At 33.8% G+C, this 25,521-nt stretch overlaps 1 protein-coding gene across 5 annotated transcripts in view; it reads right to left on the reverse strand.

Moving 5' to 3' along the window:
• WDR17 (WD repeat domain 17) overlaps nucleotides 1-25,521 on the reverse strand; it is a 116,900-nt gene that overhangs the window by 74,721 nt on the left and 16,658 nt on the right. For 2 of the 5 annotated variants that reach the window (XR_013169078.1, XM_077144407.1), the window contains exons 2-5: nucleotides 15,266-15,388; nucleotides 9,939-10,067; nucleotides 4,399-4,582; nucleotides 2,812-3,042 (exon numbers count right to left, since the gene is read on the reverse strand). Coding sequence is in view for 4 of the 5 variants with exons in the window: in XM_077144407.1 (XP_077000522.1) it covers nucleotides 2,812-3,042; nucleotides 4,399-4,582; nucleotides 9,939-10,067; nucleotides 15,266-15,331 (610 nt within the window). In the remaining variant the exon portion in view is untranslated. Of the gene's footprint in view, nucleotides 1-2,811; nucleotides 3,043-4,398; nucleotides 4,583-9,938; nucleotides 10,068-15,265; nucleotides 15,436-25,521 lie in introns of those variants that run through there. The other 3 variants (XM_077144410.1, XM_077144409.1, XM_077144408.1) reach the window with 2 other exon arrangements.

Below are 25,521 nucleotides of genomic sequence, written 5' to 3' on the forward strand. Positions count from 1 at the left end.
AGCCACTTAGCTCAGACAATTGAAATACCATACTTTATATTCTGATGTAAACCTAGAAAAGAGAAAACAAACATAGTTTGATTCCTACCTATTCTTTTTATGCCAAAATATGTATATAATATCTCAATGTCTTATATCTGAGATACTCAGTATGTCTCAATGTCTCAAGTCTTAAAGACTACAAAGATGTCTAATAACAATAATGAAAGAAAAACAATAGTCAATAAAAAGTCAATGGAAATGAAATGGCCACAATGACAAATAATAAAATATGAAAACTATAGAGTGAAATTTGAAACAAAGTAAAAGCATGCCCCTCACAGTCCCCTTCAGAGCTCTGTTGAGATTCCTCAAAAGTGTCACAAATCTCACAAAATCTGTGGGTGTAGTCCAAACTGGAGAGAAGTGGGGAATGCTCCTAACAAGATCTGCTACATACCACAAAGAGTCAAGAAGAGGAAACACACGACACATTGTCACCTTTATTGTCCATAGAGTACCTCTCAGCTACTGTGAAAGACTTCCATAGGAGATAAAGAGTACCAGAGTAAAGAAATGTAGTACTCACTAGATTAAAACAAAGAAAGCCTATGAATTATGTTGTTTAACTGCTAGCCTCAATGACTAACTATACACCAGAACATGCTTCCAATGCAGAGGAAGTAAGAGATTTGTAAAGAGGTGTTTGAGACAACAAAATCAAACAAAGCAACAGATAGTCGCCCATTCTTCTTTATACTAATCTTCAATAAACAGATGAACCATCTCCATGTTAACTTGATAAAACTGGAAGGAATGGTAAAGAACACACACAAAGACATAGTCAAAGAATGAAGAAATTACAAAAGGCAGACATAGTGCATACATCATTGTGGAAGGAAGAATTATGGGCCCTCCAAATGTCTACATCTTAATCCCCAGAACCTATGAATATGCTACCTTACATGGCAATAGGGACTTTGCTGTTATAACTAATTTAAGGATACTGAGAGGGAAAATAATTTTGGATTATCTAAGCAGACCCGATGTAATCAGGTCCTTACAAGGAAGGAGGGAAACAGGAGTCAGTTTCAGAGGAGAAGATGTAACAATGGAAGGAGAGGTTGGCCTGATATAGGACCCAGACCCAACGAATGCAGGTAACTTCTAAAAACTAGGAAAGGCTAAGGAAGTGGAATCACCCCAGAACCCCTAGTAGAAACACAGCTCTGTCAACACCTTGATTTTAGCCCAGTGAAACCTATTTTGGACTTCTGACCTCCAAAACTGTAAGATGGCAAATTTGTATCATTTTAGGCCACTAAATTTGTGTAATTTGTTATGGTACAAATAGGAAACTAATAGAATCATAAAGATAATGGGAAGGAAAAAGTAAGTGAGATTACAGAGATCAGGAAAGAAAGAGAAATATAAAAATATTACAGAAACAAAAGCCATGTTATAAGCTAGTCACGTCAAAGGGATAAAATCAGAAGGCCTTCTATTTCTTCATTATAATACTTAATGGTAAAAGACAGAAGGGTAAAGTCTCCAAACTTATGAGGGAAAGAAAGAGTAATCAAGGAGCATTATGCTGAGCCAAGCTATCCTTGAAGTATAAAATCAACATTCAGATATCTCTAACACAAAATGATCTCAGGGATAGTACACCCATGAGATGCTGAAAAAATATGAGGGGTTGTGAAATCCATCCAGCCAAAAGTACAATTAAAACAAGTAGACTGAAGAAGATAAAGTAGAAGCCTATGATAAATATTAAAATCATTTAAATACAGGAGTAAAGATAAAGCACTATATCAGTTAGTTATAAAACACAAATGTTATAGAACCTGTTTCATTATTATAAAACTAATAATATCACAATTAACAAGAAGAGAGAGATGAGATGGGAAAAGGTATACTGTTTAAAATATATTTTAAATATAATGACCCTAATCTATCAATGTTTTATGTCATCTTTTTTTAACTTCCAAGAGATTGTTTCCTGAAAATTTGAATTTCAACAATTTCTTCTGTTCAATGTAAATTTCTTTTTCTTTGATTAATTTCAGATAAACTGAATTTAATATGTTTTGGGAAAGGCATAATCCTACTCTTGAGAAAGTACTTTCATCTGTCCATCTAGTCAACCAAAAGTCACATTATCAGAGATGCCAGAGGCTAAAACCATGTTTCCAAAATGTTAATAATGCTTATTTATGAGCAGAGAACTATTCAGGCAATTTTTCATTAATTACACCTTATTGCTTAAATTTTAAAAACTGAAAAAAAATTAGCTTAGAATTAAACTAATTTCTAAATTAGTTTAGAAAACTAATTTCCCATACCCTTTCATTCAGCCATATTAATTAACTGATGTGGGTTCAAAAGGTTATTGTTCCTTCTTATCTCAGGTTCAAATCCTTTGCTAAGGAACTGTGACATGAGAATGATGATTTTACAAATAGTTGAAAATAATCTGGAGTCATGTCAGTAGGTCATCACATAACCTAGTTGTATGTCTTTGTTCATTCTGGTTACTTTCTTAGTAAATGTGCAGAAATAAAGAATTGATTTCAAAAGTAAAGGTATTCAACAAATGACTGATCTGGGAAAAAGTCAAATCTGCAAAACTGAATTGAACGTATCACAATGACTTATAAATAAAATTTAGTTCAATGATTATTTAAATTAGCACAATGACAGATAATATTTGACAATTATAATTTTTTCCAAATAAAACATGGTTTCCATCGACTTTATGCCATATAAATATGAAATTATATATGGCAAGAAAAAAAATTTAAGAGACCTGACTGACTAAATTCTTACCTGGTTGGAAAATTGACAGACTTCCATCAATATGACCAAACACAACTTTCCCCCTTTTTTGGGTATGCCATCGGAATATATAGATATCAGACAAAAAGCTATGAGCTTCTTTGTGCACAGTCACTCCAGTATCTGGTCCTGAGATGGTCCAAATGAACAGTGGACCTCTGTGGGAAACAAATGCCACAGCATCATCTGCATTCCAACACCAGCTAAGAGAGGCAGGCATTCCTGGAATAAATTATACAAAGACAAATAAAAGATACGGCATAGGATTATGCTATTTAAATATCGTTTGCCCTATATATTTCCCAAACAAATTAAAGTACAAGAAAAAAGGCCGTCTTATAAATCGGATTTATAAAGTAATCCCAAAGATTATAGTGCACATATATGGAGGGTACGTCTCCATAATGAAATGAAAAACACTTAAAGGCTCAAAAACCACAAACATGTTTCTATTTGATCATATGCTTCCAAGAAAGTCAAAGAAATTTACAAGTTCCTTTATTTAGTAGACTATAAGTGAAAGCAATAAATACTCATCGAACACTTGTGCATATGGTTTACTCTAGGCACTCAGCTTTAAAAGACAGTATGAGATACAACTCCTGCTTTAAAGAACCTTAAATATAAACTGTGGAGGATTAAATACATGAAAACTCCAATGTTACTATCAGAATTTAATAATAATAAGATCAATGTTGTAATCTATTTTTTAATCAGGAACTTGAGTTCAAATCTCAGCTTTGCTCAGATAACTAAAGTTACATTACTTCAAGCCTGTTTCTTTATCTATAAAATGGAGATAATAAAAATAGCTGACCACCTATTTCACATGAATGTTAAGAAAAGGAAATATGAAAATGTATGTAAAAGCACCTCAAATTATAAGACAAAATGCAAAAGTCAATTGGTAATTTTCCCAATTTTTGTGGTAAAAAATCATTTATAAAATAAGTGTTATGATAAATCTATGACTGAGAGATCACCAAATTTCTCAAACACAGATGCATTAACTGACTGCATCAGAATCATCAAACTTATAATATGGCATGTCAGAGCATGTGGCATGAGAGCCGAGAAACCTATTTTTAATAAACTCCTCCAAATGCTTTTGATGTGTAGGAAGGTTTGAGAACCAATGAGCTACGGTTCTGGAAAGAAATTAGATTTGAATTACACTTGAAGGAGGGACAAAATTTAAATATGTAGGATAAATACCTTCCTAAAAGAGGAAATGATATGAACAAAATATAGAATTCTAACAGTATATAAGCTCCAAGAGGTAGAAACTGGAAGCCTGATGCCTATTTCAGCACCTTGACACATAATGAGAACTCCATAAATATTGAACAAATGTTATATTAAAATACTAATGAAATTATATTTGACAATGACTATGTTTTTACTTTAACATATGTAGTAAATATAATTATTTCATGAAATTTTGTTTCAGTTCCACACACATACAATGATTACTTATAGAAAGTTTGAAAAACACTACTTTAAAACCTGAACTAATATTAATGAATAATGAAATAAAAAGACTTCATTCGATAAAAGAAATCCCAGTTATAAAGTTACCTTTTGTACTGTCGAGCTTAGCAATGACTTTTTGTTCTGCGACGTTCCAAATGATCACTAAGTTATCAGTACTTCCACTCGCAAACAAATCAGGATTATGTGGACACCAAGAGATTGCTGTGATTGTTTTTTTATGTTCAGACATAATTGCATGAAGTTTGAATTCATTATAATGGTGATCCAACTAATACAAAATATATAAATACAAGATTTCAGTACTTTTTTTTTAAGGTAATTCATTATTCCTTAATAATCACATGAAAAAACAAAAGCTACATAAATGAAAATTAGTACACCTAATAAAGAATATGAACTCATTTTAAAAACAAGTAAAATAAACCTTTTTAAATTAAGTATACATAATAATTCAGTTTTATTATATTTTCCATAGCTTTATCTAAGGTTTTAAAATATATTTTTTCAGTGATTTTTTTCACTTAAATTTGAACCCAAATAAATTAGGTTAAATGAACAATTTATTCATTATCACAATATAAAGATGCCCAAAGCTTCCAGAGCAATGATGTCATGACACATCATTTGTTATTGTTTTTTAGATGGGAAACTATGTTGTGTTTACAGATGTAAATGAATAAAGGAACAGCTTCACTTTTCCTATTTCCTTTGTAAATGTGCCTCCATGAATTAGTGGAGATTATGTACAATGGTCAAAATAAACTGAATGTAAACAAATTTTTTACTCTTTAAAAAATAAGTTATCATTGTAGAAGTCTTGAAATCTATCAACTGAAGAAAATACTGTATATTTAACTTTGTTCTACTTGACTTTTTTCCTTAAACATATAATGAACCTTTCATGGTGTTATTAAAAAGTTTTCCAAATCATTGTTGTATCAAAAATTTATCATGCCAACCTTTCTTTAACCAAATAGTTTGAATAAAATTCTAACTCCTAAATGGCCTTCATGACCTGAGCTGGTATGGACCCTAGAAAAGGCATGTTTTAATCAAAATCCCATTTCGTAATGGCAGAATAATCCCTATTCAATACTGTATATTTCAATCTGTAATTAGATAATCTCTCTGGAGATGTGATTTAATCAAGAGTGGTTGTTAAACTGGATTAGGTGACTACATGTCTCTACCCATTTGGGTGGGTCTTGATAAGTTTTCGGAGTCCTATAAAAGCGGAAACATTTTAGAGAATAAAAAAGAGAGACTCAGAGCGAGCAGAACAACATAGCCATGAGAAGCAGAGTCCACCAGCCAGTGACCTTTGGACATGAAGGAGGAAAATGCCTCCCAGGGAGCTTCATGAAACAGGAAGCCAGGAGAAAGCTAGCAGATGATGCCGTGTTCACCATGTGCTCTTCCAACTGAGGGAGAAAAACTGTGACTGTGTTTGCCATGTGCCTTCTCACTTGAGAGAGAAACCCTGAACTTCATCGGCCTTCTTAAACCAAGGCATCTTTCCCTGGATGGATGCCTTTGATTGGACATTTCTATAGACTTGTTTTAGTTGGGACATTTTCTCGGCCTTAGAACTGTAAATCAGAAACTCGTTAAATTCCCCTTTTTAAAAAGCCATTCCATTTCTGGTATGTTGCATTCCGGCAGCTAGAACACGACCCTACACAATCAAACCTCTGTTATCCTTGCCTTCTCAGTTGGTATCATATCCCTCCATGCTCACTCTGACCTCCTTGTTTCTGTAACAACAAAGTCATTTATAGCCTTATGTTTAATGTTTCCTTGGCTTCAAATGCTCTCCCCCCTGACTTATTTCAGCCTTGAATTTTCTCTCCACTGATTTGCTCTTGCTTATTCATTCTCTTGTTCAGGTCTAATTCATAAGCACTTCCAAAAGATGTTTTTCGATGCTGACCTTTTTTCATACAGCTCCCTGGAATATATCCATGTTTTTATACCTTATTACCTGTTTTTATAGCCTTCATAGAACATCTTTCTCCCTAGAATGCTTGTTTATGTGTTTATTTTATTACTTCTCCCCCTTGCCCTTCTAAGAATATAAGTTTCAAGAGAAGAATTTACCTGGTTTGTTCATAGCTGCACTGCTAGTGCCTGGCAATGACTGGCCAATAAAAAGTACTCAGCTAATATTACTGAAAGAATGAAACACGCTAGTACTTAGTATTCAGGCAACTTTTAATTTTTGCTAACATAAGCAATGCTACAGTGAACATCTTTGTATCTAAGCTTTCGACTACAGATACAATTATTTTCTAAGGCTTTTTCATCTATAGTTTCTGTTTCACCCACTACAACTATTGTCTATAGCTATTCCTGGACAAATTTGGATGAAAATATTGTTAAAGATAACCCAGGATATACCAATGGCATTTTGATCTGATTAGCAGAATAGCTATAATTATTTTAAATTGACCTATTTAATAATATATATTAGTTTTCTGTATATGATGAATGAATAAGATTTTAAATTTTAAGTTATAGTTATAGACATTGTAAATGTTTCAAATGTATCTAACTGAAGAACAACTAAATAAACTACAAATTTAAGAGGTCTATAAAAACAATAAATGTACAGAGAAACACATCAATGACCTTCAATGACTTTACTATACAAATTATTCAAATAGTATCCACAAACACACTATAGAATACTGAACTGTTTGTAGGATTAATTTATTAACGCATATGTATCCTACTATACATATAGTTCAATATTATGAGAGTGTACTATTATATTGAGTTGGACAAGATATTACTCTACTTTTAGAGTAAATACAATAAATTAGCGCAACTCAATTGTTCAAAGAAATTCTAACAGTACTTAAGAGTGTCATTCAATGGTTCAGAAAAATCTAGTAATTTATCGTTCTCATTACCCAGAGTATGGCAGATTATCAGAGTTTTACTGTATATTGACACCAGGTATTATTTAATAAATATTTACTCTGAAAATAACAATACTGTGTTATTTACACAGCATAATTTCAAAGCCCTTTAATTTAGATATCACATTTAAAATAATACTTATTAATATGTTTAATTAATTTTAGTATCACCTGTAATTTTTTACTGTCATACTCTGAGCAAGGGTCTACAACAGACATTGTATTGTAGCAAACTGTCACCTCAGTTTGCTTGCATTAAATTCCAAATATGAGTAATTTTTAGTTTGCAAGAACATGTAAATGTTCTTAAAAGGTTTTTTATGGTAATAATTTTAGCATAATCTTCCTAAATATTCAAGCCACAAAATGTTATCATAAAATTTTAAGACACACAAACATAAAAAATATAAGTTCTGGCTTCATCCACTCAGTTTCTTACCATGCTTATACCTAGGAGAAATAGCTTGTCTTATCTGATAAGTTTTTCTTTAGGAGGAAATAGGACAAATGGCAAGAAATAGGGATCTGACATAGGGGAGAATCCAGTAGCAGGAATTTTGGAACAAGAAGCTTAGGAGTAAGGGCAGAGTTTAAAGAACACAGTGGGAGAAAAAAGAAGGTATTTGGAAGTATTGCTGCTCTCTATGCATGGGGGATGAGAGATGAAAAACTTGAGCTCTACTGAAATTGCATTTTGGTTGTTAGATGTTTCCACAATCTTAGGAATGGACTACATAGCATGTTAGGCTATATCGTTGAGATGTAATATTTTATGAACATTATATAAAAATAATGCTATCATTTCTTATATCTTCAATAAGTTACAGGACTATTAATAATAAACTAATATATAGCACTGAAAAGGAATTTTTACTCCAGAACAGAACAATACATGTTTTTTAAACTCTTAGCTGAAATAAGCCTGTATTAAAGCTTTGTTTTCTATAAAAATAACCATTCATTAAAGAAACATTTAATGAATATCTGCTAAGGATCAGGGTGAATGCAAAAATTTGAGAATTCAAAGATGAGGAAGATTCACTTCTGATAAACATTAGCATGTAGGGAGGGGGTCAATTTTATGAGATCCCTCACTCACAGGAAAAGGGAAAATGCAGGATATGGAAAAAAATTTATAATATACTTGAGCTGAGATTTGAAATAGGCAATGCAGGCAAACTGAATCAATATGAGACTGAGATATTTTTTAAAATGCAATTCCCTTGGTTTGTTTAAAGCACAAGGTGAGAGGGACACCCTGAATGTCATAATATGCAACTTGGATGTTAAATATCAGGGAATGATTATAAACCTTCACAAACAAACATATAGACATAAATATCAGGGAAAGGGGAGTGTGGTGGATTGAATTGTATATTCGAGTTCGGACATTTTTTTGGTTTCAGGCTACATTCTGGGAGGTGTGGGACCCATTGCAAGAAAGAACTCATCAAGATGTTATTTCAGTTAAGCTGTGGCCCAACTGAAGCAGGTTGTACTTTAATCTGGATTACTGGAGTCCTTTATAAACACAGTGAAAGTCAGATGGAAGAACCAGTCGTGGGAAGCAGCCAAAAGCTGGCAGTCAATGCAACCAAGAGAAGAAAAGAGAAGACATGGCCATAAGCACAGTCACAGGACAGAAAATCCGAGGTACCCCAAAGATCGCCAGCCAGCCAGAATATACCGATCCCAAGAGAAAGCAAGTATTTTAGTCTCTGAAACCATGAACCAATGAATTCCTGTTAAGCGAACCCACTGGTAAATGTTTTAGAATCTAGGAAACTAAAACAAGGAAGAATTGAATATTTTAATGTAGAGGAAAAATATAATTGGATTTGCATTACAGATGATTAATTAACAAGAAACAACTTGGAAGGGGCCAAACTAGAGGCAGGAAAGCTCTAAGGAAACCATTACGATTTGTCTGGGGAGAAGTGATGTAGATTAAGAAGACGCTAAAAAATAAAAATACTGGATTCACTCTTGGCCACCTAGAGACAGACTGTGAGCATAGGTAGGAGTCAGAGGTAACTCTCACGCTCTGGTTTGGATGAGTAGTTAGCTGGTGACATATTACACTGAGATACTGACTCCAAATTTAAGGAAAAAGATGAAACTTGGGATTTTAGATGCTCACGACACATCTCGATGGAGGCCACTGGCTCTATACATTGGAAACTGATGAAACATGTCTGGATATAGCTTTGATATAAAAAAATAAGTAGCAAATGTTTTTTCCTTAAGAATATCTCAAATTATACTATATCTGGGACTACCCACATTCTTCAACTGATAAGAGGATTTTTCATATTAAATATAGTTACTGAGCAGAGGTTGAAATAAATGAAGAAATGAATTCCTTTGATTTATGCAGGAATCTAGTTTAAAAAGAATTAAAAACAAATTGCTCACCATCCCTAAAATGGGACTTTATAATTCTTGCAGAAAGTATTTTTAAGCAACAGCCATAAAAGATTATAAAACCAATTAATATCTGACTATTAATTTAATAATATGATATAAATTTTTTCTAAAAGTTTGACTTACAGAACCAATGAAGTATAAGTAGCAATAAAACAGAAAACATAAATAGCAATACATTTATGGCATTACAGTTCATGTGCTAGGGACATAAGTATTTATTAAATATTAACTTTATCTGATAAAATTGGAAATTAAATTAATCAGTGTCAATTTTACCTGATAAATATAGATGGCGAGAGTAGCGCAGTAGGCAAACCTGTCTCCACTGGCAGCACACACATCTTTGTTCCACGGCTGGCATCCAGCAGCCAGCAGGCCCACTTGCCTTACCTGGGACATATTTGCCTTGAAAAACATTTGAAGAAATATCACAATGTCATTATTAGATAAACTTCCTAGTCATTGTTTTACATCTGTGTTCTCCAATCCTCAACTTTCTTTCCTGACAAAATTTCTACTAGTACCAGCTCTATTTTCAGAGCATAGGTGTTAAAACCTCAAATGTCTAAAGACATCGAACAGTCAACTTTAATTAGGAAAGCAAGACATTATCAGGCGATAAATGACACTGGACCACAGAGTTTGGAAGCCCATAAAGAATGACAGGATCTGTAGTGAAGCAGAAAGTGCATATTTTATCTAAAGGGCTTTAGTACCGCTGGAGAAGGCCAGCCTGTATCAACAGATTCATGAAACTTCCCAGAGAAACTGAAATAGCCAGATTTTCAGGTGAAATACAACAATCTTTAGATACTGGCAATCCATTCTAAGGCAACAAAGTCGAGTTTAAAACATTATGGGCCAATATTAGGGGACAGTAATCTCTGTCACAGAATTCATTTTTTTTTTTACATTGACTCATTTTAACCTCACAAAACCTATTTGAGTAGATAAGGCAGGCACAACCTGGGGTGACAGCATTGCTCATTGATAAGAAGGGACAGAAGGAAGGTGGAAGCTAGCTTATATCTGAATAAAAACTGTAGGTAAACAACCCCGAGATGGAGACAACGCAATGCAGCACATTACTTTATATCTCTGTCTTCTCGAATCTAAAATAAAGCTTAGATTTTCTCTAAGATTTCTTGCAGCTCAAAGAAGTCTATGAATCTATATATAAAGTCTATATTCAATGTTCTAGGAGAACAGGGAAAAGTGAAGATGTTTAAGTCTTTGATCATATTGAAATCCATTATACAAGAAAATCGCATTAGGGCAAAACCCAGGTGTGTGATGAGTATGCACTATATGGTTATCTAATGAATAACATTCAAGAATAAATGTTTGAACAAAACACCCTCACTTTTTAATAGTATAATGATAGTGCATTTATTTAACAGTATAATGTTAATGCCTTAAAACCACAGCATGTAAACTATTACAATATGAAACACATATACATAAATATCTCATCCATGGCCACCTTACTCAAGTCTCATGGTTGCTTGCTCAGTGTATCCCCAGGAACCTTCCACCTCAATCTAGCTACCCTCTTTCCTGTCTATCCCACTATGTACTAGTCTGAAGAAGACTATCCTGGGCCAGTGATATCCGGGACAGTCATGGAAAAATAATCAAGTGTCTCTACTTAGTTTCTGTACTATTTTCGGTAAAGGTGGGATCACGTATTGACCACAAAATCATTTTTCTTATTTCTTTTAATGCTCAGTGGTTAGTAAATACAAATCTGGTGTATTTCTCCAATGGATCATTAACCCACATTTATTTTTATGACTACTTTCTCCTATCTTTTCTATTTCATATTTCCACTTCTGGATCTACTTTTTCATCCTTCCTTTTTCATTCCTTCTCTTCTTTCTGTCTTCATCCCAATAAACCCATTCACCTGACTAGAAGTAACAGATTTACAAAAGAAGTCAAATTATATAATGTGAAAATCAACATGATGAAATAGTTCTAAATATCTTTGAATGCTTAAGAGTACTCAGAAACTCCTACAAAAAAACCTCCTTTCTTCCTCTTCTAATGGAACTTATATTACTTCACCTAAGAAAAATTTAAAAGTTATATACTTTTTTCAATTAGTAAAAATTATTTTCATTCAAAATAAACACTATTTCAGCCTCAATATAAGTAAATTATGCTTTTCTAGGTTGTCCTGGGTACCCATAATCATTATATATAATATTTGGGTGTAAATAAAAATGCTTTCCAATTTCTGTTCAACCAAATCCCGAATTTCTATTTAGATATTAAGCCATTCATACTTAGGTAAAAATCTTTAAACATGTAAAATGGAGCCATCTTTATTATTTTCACTTTCTGGCTACTATATTTAAAACAAATACATTATTTCTAAACTCATGCCACACAATTTTACTTTATCAGTATGACTTGATTTATTAGTTTCCAAATTTACATAATACAAACATTTATGTATCAAGATACAATTTGGTATGGCCTTGTTCCTAAATAGCTTTTTACAAGTCTTACATTCCAAAACTTACATTATTTTAAAATTCAGAATTGAACATGTTGGCCAATCCAGTCACTAAACTAATAAATAGGACAAAATAAAATGGCAGCGTATTAAAAAAAAATCTATGATTTTGAATGAAACAAGAAAAGAAACTCTGCATCATTAAATATATAAATGTATTTGCATTTTTATATGTGAAATATGTGTTTAAACACCTGCAAGTATTTGCAATTTATGGGCTGCTTTTTTAAAAATACTGGAAAATATATTCAACACTTTAGCAAGTTTTATTTAGTGTTATGTTTATTTAGTGTTATGTACAGTTCATTTTATCTACTGAGATGAAAAAATGTCTAGAAGCTTTTGTTATTCTGGTAATCAGCACAAATGGTTACACAATTAGTGGATTTGGCATTGCTGAAAAATAGAAAATATTCAACTGAAGGTCATTTCAAAATATGTATATATGAATATATTCCAAATATAAACTCTACAAAATATAACACATACATAGATAAATAAATATATTTTAACAGTAAATTATAGGAAATGATATATTTCAGGTAAATATTATGCCCACTGAAATTATCCTTACTTTAGAATCTGTTTCATTTTATGTGAACCACTAAAGAATTTCCACATCCATTCCAAAGTTTTGTTGCTTCAGAAAATATATTGTTTTGGGCCCAGAAACAACATGCATCACTTGAAAGATGAAGTAGTACACCCTGAAGCTCACTGAATAATGAAGATTTATAAAAGATCAGGAAGAAAGCCTGAGCACTATGCCATTCTACTCGCAGCTGACAGTTCCAGTAACCTGGCAACTACAGCCTGGGAGGACTTCTGATTTTTATTTTTTTAACCTAATTTCTATTTTTAGCTTCAATCTTACACCATACAAAACACAGACACAGGCACATTCACATGCATGAACACACATTATACTGATGTTACAGTTAAGCTCAGGTTTAACAAGGAATATATGGTAAAGATGCTTTGCACAGTAAGTGAATGAAACGTAGGAAAAACACATGAAAGGAGTATGTCTACATGAGAGACGCATGGGCAAGAAAGCTTACTTTTAATCATGCAGGAGTATTAAGAATTGAAATAATCAAAATGAAATTTAATGCAGTGCTAATTATATGTGTATGTATACATATATAAATGCCACAGACAATGATATAAAAGTGAAAATGCCAACTTACTGTTAAAAGCTCAAATTCACATTTGTATGTGATTTTTTCAAGCACTATGCTTCCAAATTACTATTTTTAATTCAAAAATCCAACTCATCTCTCCCTCTGAATATTTTTTATATGAATCTACTTAAAAATCTGCTATTTGGGTGCTGAGTATATGGGTATCTATACACATAAACATACTCTGAAAAATAACAGGTTAGAATTTTAGGAGAAATTAAAGTCAATATTCATATTTTCTTTATTTAGAATATGACAATTTCTAATACGATATGGTTTCCTTTTTATCTAAGTCTGTAGAAGAAAGAACAATCAAAAAAGGCCAGAAAGAGCTCAAATTCATAAAGATGGCATGATAGTTTTAAGGTCAAACTATTTCTCAATATAGGAACACTTATTCTTTAAATATGTCTTAGAACCAGAAATTTACTTGGAAAATTCAGTAGTAGCATTAAAGAGTAGCTTGAGTTGGGGAAAGTCTTTGACTCCTCATAATCTTCATGAACTTCCTATCTTAAAAGAAGCATACAATTTTAGTAATAAACATTCTTCTTAAAATCAGTTTCCCAATCCTTATTAACCAGCCTATCAACATAACCCCTCACACAGAGAAGTGCATGGACTGTATTTGAAAATAGACTTCTGTTTCAAAACATCAGAAATGCGCTTGTTATTATGTTTAAAATGCACACATGCAGTTCAAACAAAAGATGCTGGTACTGTAGTGAGTGTGCCTGTGTTTATGCATGAGTGTGTTTTCCAGTGGAGCTTGGAGTGTTACAAACCCATAAGCTGAAATATTTCCATCATGTATGGATAAGTTTGAAACTCAGGCTGGAAAGTTACCCACCAGTTCTCACCTCTTTCCTGAACAATACTTTAAGATTCACAGTATGAGTATCATTCTCTAGAAGTATATATTTACCGGCCACAGAGATGTTCACCAGCATGTTTCACAGATTAAAAAAAATAAAGAAAATATGCAAAAAAGTCCAAGTGGCTTTAAACTTCTGAGGATTCTGATACTTAAAATAGAGAAAGATACCGAGAAAATGTCCTTAACTGATATGTTTAGAATAGGAACTTGAGGAAAAAGGTAGAAAAGTTCAGTGCTGCCCCCAAACAACAATGGGAAAAAAAAAAAACCTGGTGAAACAGCAGGAACATATTCCAGCTCTTTTGCTACACTCATTAATGAAACAAAAAAAATTTAAATTGCCTTCATCTAAATAATTGAGAAATCCATCCATTTCAAAGGTGAAAATAATCAAAGAGAAATCATGTTGCTTTAAACAAAATCCAGTTTGATGAGGTACATTTTTAAATAGCACTTTCTCTACTATTTTAATAATAGATTAGAACAGCTATTTTCAAAGTACTATGCAAAAGTTGCCATAGTAACAATGCAACTTTCTGAAATGTAATTAATAACCTAAAGATTTACCAGAGGCAACAAGACACTTCTGCATACATTTTTTGTCTGTTCTTTTACAATATTTTTGTAATATACAACATCATCATGCACTTATCATTGATTCATTAAATGCTTTTCTCCACATTAAATGACTTTCTTGAAATTGTTCCTGTTTCCATGCATTAATCTCGATATACAAAATGCTATTTCATATTCAAAGCCTAAAGACAGTCTGAAAACATTACTAAGAATTCATCTGAAATCAGGAAAGGAAAAAAAGATTTCCTTAGATACATAACTTTAAAGCTCTTTATAGATCTTAATCTTACTTCTGCATTAAAACCTACCAAATAAATGTTTTATTTACTCTGAGTTTGCAGTACAAAAATGTTCACAATATAAATTATGTAGAATACAACTGTATGAGAAGTAAAACAGAAAAAAAATCACAGAAATGCATAGTCACAACATAAATGTATCTTACTCTTTGGAGTCCTTCATACCAATCATCTTGCTCAAACCAATTTGAAATGTAAGTCATCCAAGCCATAGAATGTTTCTACTTTAATCAAGGCAATTGGAAACTCGGCATCAGAATAGTCAGCACCTAAAGTAACAACAATGTGTTTCAACTAAACAAGCTTTATCAAAATCTGCTTTGTGAATTGATGTTTAGTACAAGAAGCTGAAACTGTACAAACATTTTAGCTAAAATAGTTTTAAAAATTTACAAATATCAGTATCTGTTAAAAGAGTGCTAAATTAGAAAATGTAAGCCTATATTCAAACAAGAAAAAAAATAACTAATAATCATGTTGTTGTGTAGTACCAAAGAATGCTACAACAAATATTTTATCGGGTTTACAGTTTCAATTCTTACAAACCGCTATAGATCTGACTTTGGTAAGAAATAGGCAAATGATCTTTAAAAGTTATCAAGTTAAAAATAACAAATTTGAATAATCACAAAATAAGCAGCAGAAAATCAGTTCCATTTTAACCTCAGGAGTTAGATACAAAGGAATAGAAGAGGGTTTGCAGCTTAAAACATACACTGACAAGGTCAATCCTAAATTTTTACTTGTTTCCAGTTCAATATTTGAGCGTTAAATCATTTTACAATTAGTTGATTGCTAATTCCTTCAAAAAGTAAAGAAACCAAATCACTTAATACAGAGCTAATACTTTGAACACATAATCAAAATCACATGAATTAGGCTTCATTTAGTTGTACTTACTTCCCAAAGTAATTATTTACTAGCCAGAGTGAAATAAGAGATTTCATGTGATACAGGAAAACATTTGGACTTCAAAATACCCTCTATAACTTTAAGGTGCTTCACCCACTTGGTTCCCAAGTGATATATTTCTGACCAAACTCACAGAACCCTTATACTTCAGAGGAGGAGAGAAGGAAAGGAGGGAGGGAGAATGAAAGGGAACGGGGAGGGAAAGAATGAGCAATTTGAGTAATTCACGTTTCATGCTACATATCCAAAAAATAAGACAGCCTTTCTTCAGCCAGAGAAAGATACATTTGTAAAGCATAACTGCAACCAGTTGGGAACAGCCTCATCTCTACAATGAATCCTTATTCTCCAAAAGTATTTTCAATTGTGTCTTGCTTGAAGTTTCAAACCAAAATGCTTGGGAAAAGTACTTTAGATTATACAGAAACTCCAGGAGTGGCATAATCTCGTTTAATTTATTTACATCTTACTGACATCTCTAAATCTTGATCACAGCTTTCCACTCTGCCAGTCTTTGCTCCTACCTCTCTGTTCAGAATTTTAATCTCTTGCATTATCCTACAGTCTTGAGTCCCCTGGACCCCCTTCATTTTTGCCTCCCTTGACCTATTATTTTGCTTATCCTATTGTGAGTTGTAATTCTTTATCTATGTCCTGCCTTAAGGTTTTTTTTATCCCACCTTTAACCTCTACCTAGACCTGATCCAACAGCTAATGACCTTGCCATTCTTTCAGTGGTTCCAGTTTCAACCTCAGTACACTAAAACATACTTTTACCCATGACAAGCATCTGAACTCCATTTTAAGCTATGTACTGAACCTAGATCCCCTAGGCTTTCACCTGGCAATCTCAATAATAATACATTTAAAATCTAGTTTTTCTCTTTCAAGCATGAAGTTTACCTTTCTACCATCCCATACATTCTTTATGTTCTTCGGCATTCCTTATTTCAGAGAATAAATTATACTTGAGACAGTAATCCAAGTTGAACATATCAAGCCATCTTAGATTCTGTCAAATTCACATACACACCTGATCCCTGGGTCTTATCAAAATAAGTGTTTCAATTTGCTAACACTTATCAAGTAAGCATTTCAGTTTACTAAAGCTGCTGGAATGCAATATACCAAAAATGAGTTGGATTTTTCAATGAGGTTTTATTAGGTTACAAATTTACAGTTCTAAGGCCATGAAAATGTATAAATTAAGAAATCAAGAGGAAGAAACTTTCTCTGAAGAAAGACTGCTGACATCTGGGGCTCCTCTGTCACATGGGAAGGCATATGGTGACGTCTGTTAGTCCTTCTCTCCTGGTTCTGGTTACACTGACTCTCTCAGTTCCTGTGGGACCTTCCTGCTTCTCCCAAGGTGTTTTATCTCTCAGCTTCTCTGACTCTCTGAGTTTCATCTGCTTTTTTCCTTTCATAAAGGACTCCAGCAATGGGATTATGATCCACCTTGAATGGACCAGGACACATGTCCATGGAAACAACCTAAACAAAAGGTCCTATCCATCAATAGGCCTGCCTTCACAGAGGTGGATTAAGAGAACATGGCCTTTTATGAAGTACATCACAGCTTCAAAATAGCACAAAGGTTAAAAAAAAAAAAAAAAGACTTGATTTGATAAAATGATTACTTTTGTAATCCATGCCAGACACCAAATATGCATTTATTATACCATAATGAATCTAATATAATTAAAATTAACTTTTTTATAAGGCAAAAACATTCTGATTTCTTCATTCCTGACATTATTCGATGGACACTATTTATCATATTTAGAGAATTAAGAAAAACAGAATTCTTCACATCATGAAACTTTAGATGAAATATTATCTTGCACAAAAGTACATACATCTTAATGTACTCCAGGTATTTTGTGAACTGAGAGTAAACGGTAACCAGTTCACTGAGTGCAAAAATGGCAATTAGGCTTCAACTCTCACACTGTCATGACTGATGGTGACTACCTGGGTTGCAAAGTTGGAACCTTCATGTGATCTCAGTGGGAAAGTCTGTCATGATCAATTAGCAGTAATTGAGTAAGGAGACAGTCAAGGTGGCACTTATATCACATCTTTGCATCTCTTTATTAGTCCACAGATCTAATTGACTAATATTTTTATAAACTCACAAATTTAACTTAAGTCTGCTCGTTAAACACATGTAGCAGCCACGTGTTTAACCCTGGCCCTTGCCTACCCTGGCCTCCTTTCCAATTGGGAGCAGATGTTTTAATGTTTCCATTCTGTACCCTGGGGTGCGGGGAGAAGTTAGGTCTAATCCCTGACTATATCTTAAACTTGAAACCAAACCTGGAACAAGCAGTTCCAGCGACTTATCGGTGCAAACACTCTCAGTGGCAGGATCCCCTCTTCCTGGGGATATAAAAACCCACCCTCAGGGAGCACAGGTTTGTCTCTCCTCTCCAATACAAAATTGGATGTGAGGAGCTGCTATTCACTGACCCAGACCTGAGCAGTTGGCTGCCTCAGGAGACCAGCCATGATGAGATCACTCCCCTGATCTTTTGGACCCTTTGTGGCATGTAAGTAATAAAGCGGTCATTTGCTAAAAGTTTCTGGTATGCCCGAGCCTGTGTTCCCACGATACATGGATTTAGCAAGTTGCTTCACAGTTGTATAGTCAGAAAAGTCTTTCCACCTGTTGAGGATTGAGTCACGTCCTTCACAAAAGACAAGTTCAGGTCCCAACCTCTGGTCCTGTGAGTGTGAACCCATTTGTAAGTAGGACCTTTGAAGATGTTATTAGTTAAGGTGTGGCCAAACTGAATGAGGGTGAATCCAGTATGGCTGAAGTCCTAATTAGCTAAAAAAAAAAAAAGGGGGGGGGGGTGACATGGAAGAAGAAGCCACAGAGAAGATCCAGAAGTTGGAAGTCAATAGAACCCAGAAAAGAAAAGAGAAGGTGCAACCATGTGCATTGCAATGTGAAAAAAAAGAAGCCTAGGACCAAGGATCACCAGCAGTCAGCCCCAGAATACCGCGGTCTTCAGGGAGAAAGCATTGCTTTGCTTATGCCATGATTTTGACTTTCTAGCCTCAAAGCCATGAGTCAACATGTTCTCACTATTTAAGCCAAATCATTGTATGGTATTTGTTTTATCAGCCATAAAACTAAAACACTACCTATTAAAATGAGTGATGAAAAAAAAATCATAGGATAAATGTCACCATGTAAAATAAAATCAATAAAGATAATGAAGTAAAGTGTTTTGCAATATCAGCAAATTTACTTCAGGAATTAAATGTCCAAACATATAAAGTAACCTGCCGTGGTAGTGTGGTACTGTATGTACTCCAGAAAATCATGTTCTGAAAGCTAATCCATTCTTGTGGGTGTAAAGCTATTGTAAGTAGGACCTTTTGATGAGATTATTTCAGTTAAGGCATGGCCCAGGGTGGGTCTTAATTCTCTTACTGGAGTCCTTTATAAATTGAATGAATACAAAACAAGAGAGAGAGCCAGCAAGAGGGAGAAAGCTACAGAAGAAGATAAAGTCAATGAAACCTTGAAGAGAAGGGAAAGACCAGCAGATGCTGCCATGCGTCTTTATGATGACTTGATTTGGACATATTCTAAACCTCAAACTGTGAGGGAATAAATCCGCTTTGTTTAAGTCAATCCATTTTATGGTATCTGCTATCAGCAGCCTAGAAGACTAAGATACCCATGGTCCTGATTGTTTTATATTTCTCTCTGCATCTATACTTTTACATCTATATCTCAACCTGGGATTCAATATCTTTTGCTTTTGGCTTTGGCTGTGTGACTTGACTTGCCCAATGGTAATTGGGTAGAAGTCACAACGCTCCAGTTCCTAACCTCGTCCTTAGTGCCAGTTTCCACTCATACCATCCCATCAACATAGGCAATGTTTCTTCCTCTGGTTCAAGAAGGACAGGAGATGAATGCTGGTTTAAAGAGAGAGGGAGAAGCAGCATTCTGGTGTGCATGACAACCCACACTCCTTGGAGATATGATAAGTAAATCAATCTCTTGTCTTGCCTAAAGTGGGAAATCAGGGTCAAATGACTATAAAAAAATAAGACATTTTCATGGTTGATATGATAATCTAGGTCTGCAGCAGAATGCAGCTTTAAAGGCCAGATTTTTTTCTTTGAAATTAAATACAGTAGGAGATATTTATTTATATAAAGAATTTGAGCTATCATTAAAAATAAAGTAATATTAAAAACAGTTCACTAATTTTACTATTCATTCCACAAGAGGAAAATATATCAGCATATTTTATGAGATTTATTCATGCCTGTGTGATATTTCCATTTGGTTATCCTTTCACCTTTTTTTATGCAGTGCTTTATGTGTTAGGACTGTTATCACTACCTAGGGAATATAGCAATTATAAGCAAAAAATGTACAGATAGAGCCCTCCTCTCAACCTAAGAAGCTGGTCATATTTTCCCATCATCAACAACCTACTTTAGAAATGGGAATTAAGTTCAAGAGACAGAGCAGCCAGCCCCTGTCCTAGAACTGAAAGTACTAAAAGTACTCTGGTTGTCATTTTGTATAAACCTATTTTTACCAGATTCCAAAAGGCTTATTTCTGCTCTCCTGAACTCAATAATCTGTGTATTCACTCATGCTTTGCTAAAATCCTAAACAGAGTAAAATATTGTTTAATTTTTGTTCTACTTTGCTAGCTGCCAGAATGCAATATACCAGAAATGGAATAGCTTCTAAAAAGGGGAGTTTAATAAGTACAAGTCTATAGAAATGTCCAATCACAGGCATCCAGGAAAAGATACCTTGCTTCTAGAAGGCCAATGAAGTTCAGGGTTTCTCTCTCAAGTGAGAAGGCACATGGTGAACACAGCATCATGTGCTAGCTTTCTCTACTGGCTTCTGGTTTCATGAAGCTCCCCGGGACACGTTTTCCTTCTTCATCTCTAAAGGCTGCTGGCTCGTGGACTCTCTGCTTCATGGTGCTGCAGCATTCTCTGCTCTCTCCGAATCTCCTTCATTCTCCAAAATGCTTCCTCTTTTATAGGACTTCAGAAACTAATCAAGAGCCACCTGATGGGTGGAGACATGTCTTCACCTAATCCAGTTTAACAACCACTCTCGATTATATCACATCTCCAGGGAGATGATCTGATTACAGCTTCAAACATGCAGTACTGAATAGGGATTATTCTGCCTTTATGAAATGGGATTTAGATTAAAACATGGCTTTTCTAGGGGACATACATCCTTTCAATCCAGCACATTTTTTTTTTTTTACCTGTTCTCTAATGCTTGATCTCAATTGTGACTGCCTTGATTCGACCTTTAATTTTTCCTTCCATTTTCACTTGTTATGGACCATGATAATTGACTTGGATTTTTGATCTGCAGGATATTCTCTTTCCCTTACTAGATTACTACCCTGCAAGTCATGTCTTCTTACCTATTTTATAATCTGCAGGCCTTGGAGTCTCTTAAGTCATCCTTTGTCTCTTCTGTCTCTGCCACAGCAATGATACATATTTGAAAGTTCCTGACAATCGAAGTGACATGAAAAAAACACAGGCCACTCTTGTTCACTCAAACAGAGTAGAACAGAATATGAAATATATGACATTGCTGAAAACCATCTTCTTTCATGTATCCATAGAAGTCCTGTCTAGAATCATGGTTGGGTGGATTGGTTGTGAAACAAAGTTGTGATAGAAAGACCCAGAAAGTTAAATGTTCTTCCTGCTGAAGGTGTCAATTGTAAACATCGATACAGATCTTGGAGCATCTGTTTGCCTACTCCTACTATGAACAGATGCTCCTTTTAAAGAACCGGAATTAGTGGAAGTCAGATACCAAAAACATTATATCAACACAGTTTTTCGGAGTTGTCCAGCCTAAGTAGGTTAAAAACATAGCTAAAAATGTGAGAAGAAAATCTTAGAAAGCAGATGTAGAGTTTACCCAGTGTGTACTGAATAGTCATAATCATTCTGAATGTTAAAGAAGTTTTAAAAATTCACTTCTAAAGTCTTGGCTTCCAGCAATGTCAGACAAGCTTATGTTTAAATAAACTTGACTTAGGACAACTATAAAAGCTGGACAAAAAAAAATAATATATGTAAAAAAATAAGAAAGGAGGAAAGTATAGGATTTAAGCTTCTATCTCAAGGACCTAGGAATTAAAACCTAAAATGTAGAACCTAAAAATCAAACCTAAAAATGTAGAAGGAAAAAAGGAATCATTACAAAAATAACAAAAAGCAATGCAATTGTTTACAAACATACAACAGAAAAAAAATCAACTAAATTTCAATGCCTTGAAAATTGACCCAGGAAAATTTTTTTAAAAAATGAATCCCAATATAAAGAATAAAAAAACAGACAATAATAAAATGACTATCATCAAAGAGACTGGTAACATGGGACATGACTTCCATGGATGAGCCTGGCTCTGGCACTGTGGGAGCCACAATGCCTATGTGACCCAAAAGTGGAAAAGAAATGTTAACAAAATAAGATATCAGTGGCTAAAAGATTTCAAACAGAGTTGAAAGGCTATTCTGGAGATTACTCTTATGGAAGCTTCAGCTAGATACTGCTAATTGCCATGGTGTGCCAAGCCACAACTAACAGGGTTAACCCTAAAGAATACCCAGGGCTCTGAGATGCTATAAAAATTTTACTAAGTTTATTCTGCAGAAACCCTGAAACCCAGTCTCTCCAAGAGTATCAACCAGTTGTATCCCCCTTCTCCATAGTGTCTGTCAGTACCCCTTTTCAACATGAATTAGAATGGCTATTACCCACAGATCCCTAAAGATAGGAGGAAGGAGCATGAAAAAGGTGGAGTTATATCAGAGAAAATAAAATTTAACAAATGACTATGAGTACTGAATCATTATATTGATTTTTTTTTTTTGTCTCTAGTGTCTTAGATTAGCTAGAAGAAAAATGGTGGAACTACAACATGTACCATACTTTGAAATTTGTTCTAAAACTATTTGTTAAACTGTACTTAGAAATTTTTTGTTTTGTATATACGTTACGTTTCACAAGAAAAAATGCTATAAAAAGAAAAAAAACAGAGTAAGAGAATATTATGAACACCATTAAACCAATACATTAGAGAATCTGGATGAACGAACAAGTTCCTCAAAAAAATAAATAAATACAAGATATCAAAGTTGATGAAAAAGAATGATAAAATCTAAATCGCCCAATATCTCTTACAAAAGTTGAGTCTATATTTAAAAATTTCCCTCAGACAATCTCTCAGATCTGAATGGTTTCATTGGTGAATTCTTACAAATGTATAGAGAAATGTGACACAAATTATTTTTATTCTGTCAAAACCTTAAACACTTTACAGGGAAGGAAATTGAAGGCCAATTTCTCTCACTAATTTATGAGAACATAAAAATCAAAAACAAAATTATAGCAAATTTCATATAAATATATAAAACAGTAAGACGACATAATCAAGAGGAGTTTGCTCGAGAAACATAAGGTAGTTCAACATTCAGAAGCTAAAACACAAATTCATGATAAAAATTCTCTTCAAATTAGGATAGATGAAAACTTTCTGAATCCATATATACAGATATATGAGATACATATAAACTCATACACACTCAAAATTGATGGTAAAAGATTGAAAGCCTTCCCTCTGAGAGCAGGAACAAGTCAGGGACAACCCATAGCGAAACAGCATAGCAAAAAGGCAAGAAAAGAAATAGCAGAAGGACTGGACATGAAGAAATAAAACTGTCATTCAAAGACCTATAAATGTAGAGAATCCAAAAGAAATCTACAAGCTATTTGAATTAATAAGTGTATTTTTCAACATTGCTGAGTATGAGGGTGATTACAAAAAAACAATAGGGCAAGAAACAATTGTTATAGGTTGAATTGTGTCCCCCTCAAAAAAAACACGTTCAAATTCTAATCCCCAATCCCACGAACATGACCTTGCTTTGAAAGAAGGTAATTTCTGACGAAATTAGTTAAAATGAGGCCAAACTGGATCCCAGTTCTTTCTGTCGACCTTATAGGAAGAGGAAATCTGGACACACAGATAGACCCAGGGAGGAGAATACCATACAAAGATGGAGACATAGTGCAAAACGTCATGTGATGAGAAGGCAAAGAATGAAGCCTAAGGATTGCTGGAAAACCACCAGAGGTTAGGAAGAAACAAGGAAGGATTCTCCCGTACAGATTTCAAACCTCTAGCCTCCAAAACTGTAACACAAGAAATTTCTGCTGTTTTAAGTTATCCAGTTTGTGACACTTTGTTACAGTAACCTTGGAAAACTAAGACAAATTTTAAAAGTTAATTTAATAAAAGATGCCTTTTACAACAGCATCAAGAACATCAAATACCTTGAGATAAATTTTATAAAAGATGTGCAAGATCTCCCTACTGAAAGCTACAAAACATTAATGAGATAAATTGTAAAAGACTTAAGTAAATGGAGGGATATTTCATGTTCATAGGGTGGAAGACTGAATATTGTTAAGACGTAAATTCTCTCAAAAATAATCTAAAGATTCAATGTAGACCCAATAAGACTCTAGAAAGGTGTTTTGCATGTGGAAATTAGTAAACTGATTCTAAAATTCATTTAGAAATGGAAATAACCCATAATAACCCAAGGCAGATTTGAAGAAGAAAAAAAAACAAATCTGGAGGCTTATACTACCAGCTATCAATATTCATTATAAAAAAATAATCAAAGTGCAAAAATACACAAACTAACTAATGGAATAGAATGAGCCCAGTATAGATCCTTCATCTACTGCTAGCTGATTTTTGTGCCCTGAGGACACGTCAGTATTTTCAATGAATGGTTCTGCATCAACAAGAGACCTTCATGAAAAAAAAATATGTAAGTATCTTCACTCCATCTCGCATCATACAAGCAAGTCAAAACCAGAGACTGGAAATCTAAATATGTTAAGGTAAAACATTCAATCTGTTAATAAAAACCTAGTGAAAATATATTGTTTGGGGAATAGGGAGAGATTTTTTAAACAATACACAAAAAATGCTAACCCTCACAGGAAAAAAATTGCATGTTGAACTCTTATTAGGGTTACAAACGTCTGTTCATCAAGGTATGGTTAAAAAGTGAAAAGAGAAGCCACAGGTTGGGAGAAAATGTTTACAATGCCAACAAAGAACTATTCTCTCACAAATAAGTGACACTAATAAGTCAACAGGAAGCCAATAGAATGGAGGGCAAAAACTTGAACTGGGTTGTGACATAGAAGACCACACAAATGACCAATAAACTTACGAAAAGTTGCTCACTGTCATTAGTAACATGGGAAATGTAAGGAAAAATCAAAATGACATACTGCTACCATTCGGACAGAATGGCTGCAATGAGAAAAAATATCTCAAATGCCACAGTTGGCAAGGATGTGGGGTAACTGAAGCTCTCAAACACTGCTTATGGGGATGTTAAGTGGAAACCACATTTAAAAACTCATCTAAAC

This window comes from Tamandua tetradactyla, chromosome 26 (assembly GCF_023851605.1).
Source record: "Tamandua tetradactyla isolate mTamTet1 chromosome 26, mTamTet1.pri, whole genome shotgun sequence".
In the NCBI taxonomy this organism is placed as follows: domain Eukaryota; kingdom Metazoa; phylum Chordata; class Mammalia; order Pilosa; family Myrmecophagidae; genus Tamandua; species Tamandua tetradactyla.